The following is a 3,131-nucleotide window of genomic DNA, read 5'->3' on the forward strand; positions in this document are numbered from 1 at the left end:
AAGGAATACAGGGACTTACAAATTATGTCAGAGGGTGAAGTATGAAAGATAACATTTGAAATTTTAGTTGTTGTTATTGTGCAGAAATGTTAAGGAGCTCAGTATAATTGATAGTGCTTTAGCATCTAAATAATTTCCTTGTTTCCTAAGAATTGACAATAGTTGGTGTTGTTGATAATCAGTTTACCATAAAAGTTTCCTGTCCAAAATCACCTTTGAAAGTCACATCGTATTATTTGAATGTAAGACTAGCTGAATTATTTTGGAAAAAAAGTCCACCCCGCAGTAGGTCTCTCAAGTGATATACTAGGTAGTCACAGACTAGTGACAAGTGTGAGAAGTATCTTTTGGTACTACAGGTTGAGGCATTAGTGGTATTAGATTACTGTTATATGCTTTATTGGAATCAGTAGATTAGAAATATAATGATATAATTTTGTATGAGAGATCTTGTTATTCTCAAAGTGATGACATGCCAGGGCTATTAGTATAAAGATAGGCTTTCATCTCATTTAGAAATAATTCATCTACTGATACTTTTTTCTCCTAACCTTCACTTATATTTTTATTTCCTTGAGTCCTTATAGTAGTTATCCAGCATTTTGCAAGTCTCTGTGTTATGGGTGTTCTAAAATTCACAAATCTAATGGAGTCTTTGCACAATTATAAGCCTTTTCTTTTCATCGTTCTTGTTTTACTCAGTAGTATCACACTTAGGTTAGTGTCACTTAGAAACAGGTGAATAAAGAACAAGAAAAGCAATTTTTAATTTATTAATGAATGATGCATTTTTTTGTAGTCATACATTCTGTTGTACTGGAAATAAGCTTCATTTTTGAAAACATAATATTTATAAGTAAAAGTAAGTATAAGTAAATGATTGTAGTTTATCATAGAGTATCACATCCAACTTCTTTCCTATGGTGTATTTAAATAGAAACAATTTTGCTAAGTTCTTCAACTCTTGGTTTGTTAATGAAAATAAGCTGGTAGAATATACTGCAGCCTTTGTCAATTTCCCTGATTCAGTTAAGTATATATCTCATGAACTTGTGAACTTATTGAAGTATTTTTTATGTTGTAAATTTTCATCAGAGAATCTCGGAAGGGAAAACTTGCTGAAGGAAGTTATCAATTAGTTATTAGTATTTCAGTGTGTTTTTTCTGTACATCAATTACTGGTCAGACTGGTCTCAACATCCAATGTTTTTGTCTGTTTACATATCTGCATGAGCAGGAAGTGTTGATTGACTGTTAAGATACGCATAAAGATATACAACTATGTACATAATTAAAAGAGACATATTTGAACTGTGTAAATAATATGAAGTATGATTCTGTTTTTCCTGTCATGGTTAGGGTGATTATAAAGTTCATGGCATTAATTATTTTAGACAGAGTTAAACTTTTTTGGACAAATACTTGTTAGTGTGAGTTTGGGGGAAGAGAACAATGTACTTTTTATATTTGCAACAATATAAGATTTTGATTTTGATTTCAAGAAAGTAGTTTTCTTTTATATATGATTACCTCACATATATTATACATTGTTTTTGTCTTCAGTTAATTCTTTTGGTTCTTTTCCATATTTTTGTTATGGAATACACACTAGATGGTATGGTTTTTATATATATATACCAAGTACATCTACACTATTATGATAATTATATCAGAAAGTTCTTAAAAAAAATAATGATAAGTTTATAATTTATCTGATAGGTGACCTTCAAAAGTAAAAAAAAAAAATATATATATATATAACTTTGACTGTAATGAGCACTGTTGGTATGTGTGCTTGAATGAAGTGATAATTTTGTTGTGATGTTTTGTGGGATTGTGCAGCATTGAACATGATTATATGATTACATCTATGAAGACTTGCACAGAAATTTCAGCTATACTTTTTATTTTAGTTAGTGGATGAGTAAATTGTTGATCCAGCTTCCACATCACATGAAAATTTATTTTGGTAGTATTTAAAATGATTCTTACTGTTTTGCTATCTCTTTCTAACATCTGTTTATCAAATGAAAATTTAATTTTTAAGAGATGGTGCATGTGCATGCATCTTTATGTTTTCAATTTCTCTGAATGTAAAGTCAGCAGCTATACAGCTTATGGAGCAGTGATGTAACATCAACATACTTATGTATAAGTAGCTTGTGTTCACATAATGTTGACATATGGTGAGTCAATTCATTACATGCACTGTCGAGGAATCTTAGTAGGATAAAGTAAGCATTTATTTAGCCATTGTGTAATTTCCTGATTGTTAATTTTAGCTGCAGATGCTTGTTGCATTGGTTAGGAAATGGTCAGAGTCGTTCTACTGTTGTTGAGTACTCTTTACTCCTTACTTGTATTCAGTGACAGCACTCATTACTCACTACTTTTTTACTGATGCAGAGATGTGTTTGAGAAGTTGATGCTGATTGGCTGAATGCAACATATGTAAATAATATTGTATTTTGGTTAATTTTCATCACCAACCTGGTAATTATCAAATGACTATCATCTCCAATGTATCACCCTGTCAAGTACACCTTTGTCCCAATAAAAATCTGGGTATAGGGTTAGATTTTGATGAAAATAAAAGACAGGATTGATCTGTTGCAATCAACAGCATGTAAAAACATTGATAACAAGTGTATTAAAGTTGCTGTTTAGCATGTTTTGTTAAAAGCTACAGAGAATAACAACAACAATAGTAATGTACTCTGGATACAATTAAGGTGTGGAACTAGTATATTTTAGATGATCATCAGTGATGGACATCTAAATAAACTGCCATAATTTCTTGTTGTGGAGAATGTGTGACAACTAGATCTGTTCAACTGAGCAATTGTCCAATTTTTATGGAAGCATGATTTAGTGATAAAATTAGAAGTAGATGTTAATTAGGAAACTGAAGATGTTACTCTCTAATAAAAATCATGAAGAGACATAATTGGTTAGATATAAAAAAAATAATCAATTTGCTTTAAGATCTGATTTGACATGCAAACTTAAACAGGATTAATTTTACAATTTCATTTTGTAGAACTGTACTCTGGTTTTAAGGATTAAACTAATGCCCATTTTTTTTTAAGAACTGGTTATATGAGTCATGGTAATAATCTTTGAAGTCCCAG

At 30.4% G+C, this 3,131-nt stretch overlaps 2 protein-coding genes across 2 annotated transcripts in view; one reads left to right on the plus strand and one right to left on the minus strand.

Annotated features, from left to right (window-relative positions):
* The window catches only part of LOC119585169 (zinc finger CCCH domain-containing protein 14-like), a gene marked incomplete in the record, with an annotated part of 14,189 nt that extends 12,499 nt beyond the window's left edge, over nt 1-1,690 (plus strand). The window contains 1 exon segment of the mRNA XM_037933806.1: nt 1-1,690.
* The window catches only part of LOC119585378 (metabotropic glutamate receptor 8-like), a 54,086-nt gene continuing 51,276 nt past the window's right edge, over nt 322-3,131 (minus strand). Inside the window, exons 17-18 of the mRNA XM_037934045.1 lie at nt 552-628; nt 322-395 (exon numbers count right to left, since the gene is read on the minus strand). Of these exons, the coding sequence (XP_037789973.1) occupies nt 322-395; nt 552-628 (151 nt within the window). The remainder of the gene's footprint in view (nt 396-551; nt 629-3,131) is intronic.

Source organism: Penaeus monodon, chromosome 19 (assembly GCF_015228065.2).
Source record: "Penaeus monodon isolate SGIC_2016 chromosome 19, NSTDA_Pmon_1, whole genome shotgun sequence".
In the NCBI taxonomy this organism is placed as follows: Eukaryota; Metazoa; Arthropoda; class Malacostraca; order Decapoda; family Penaeidae; genus Penaeus; species Penaeus monodon.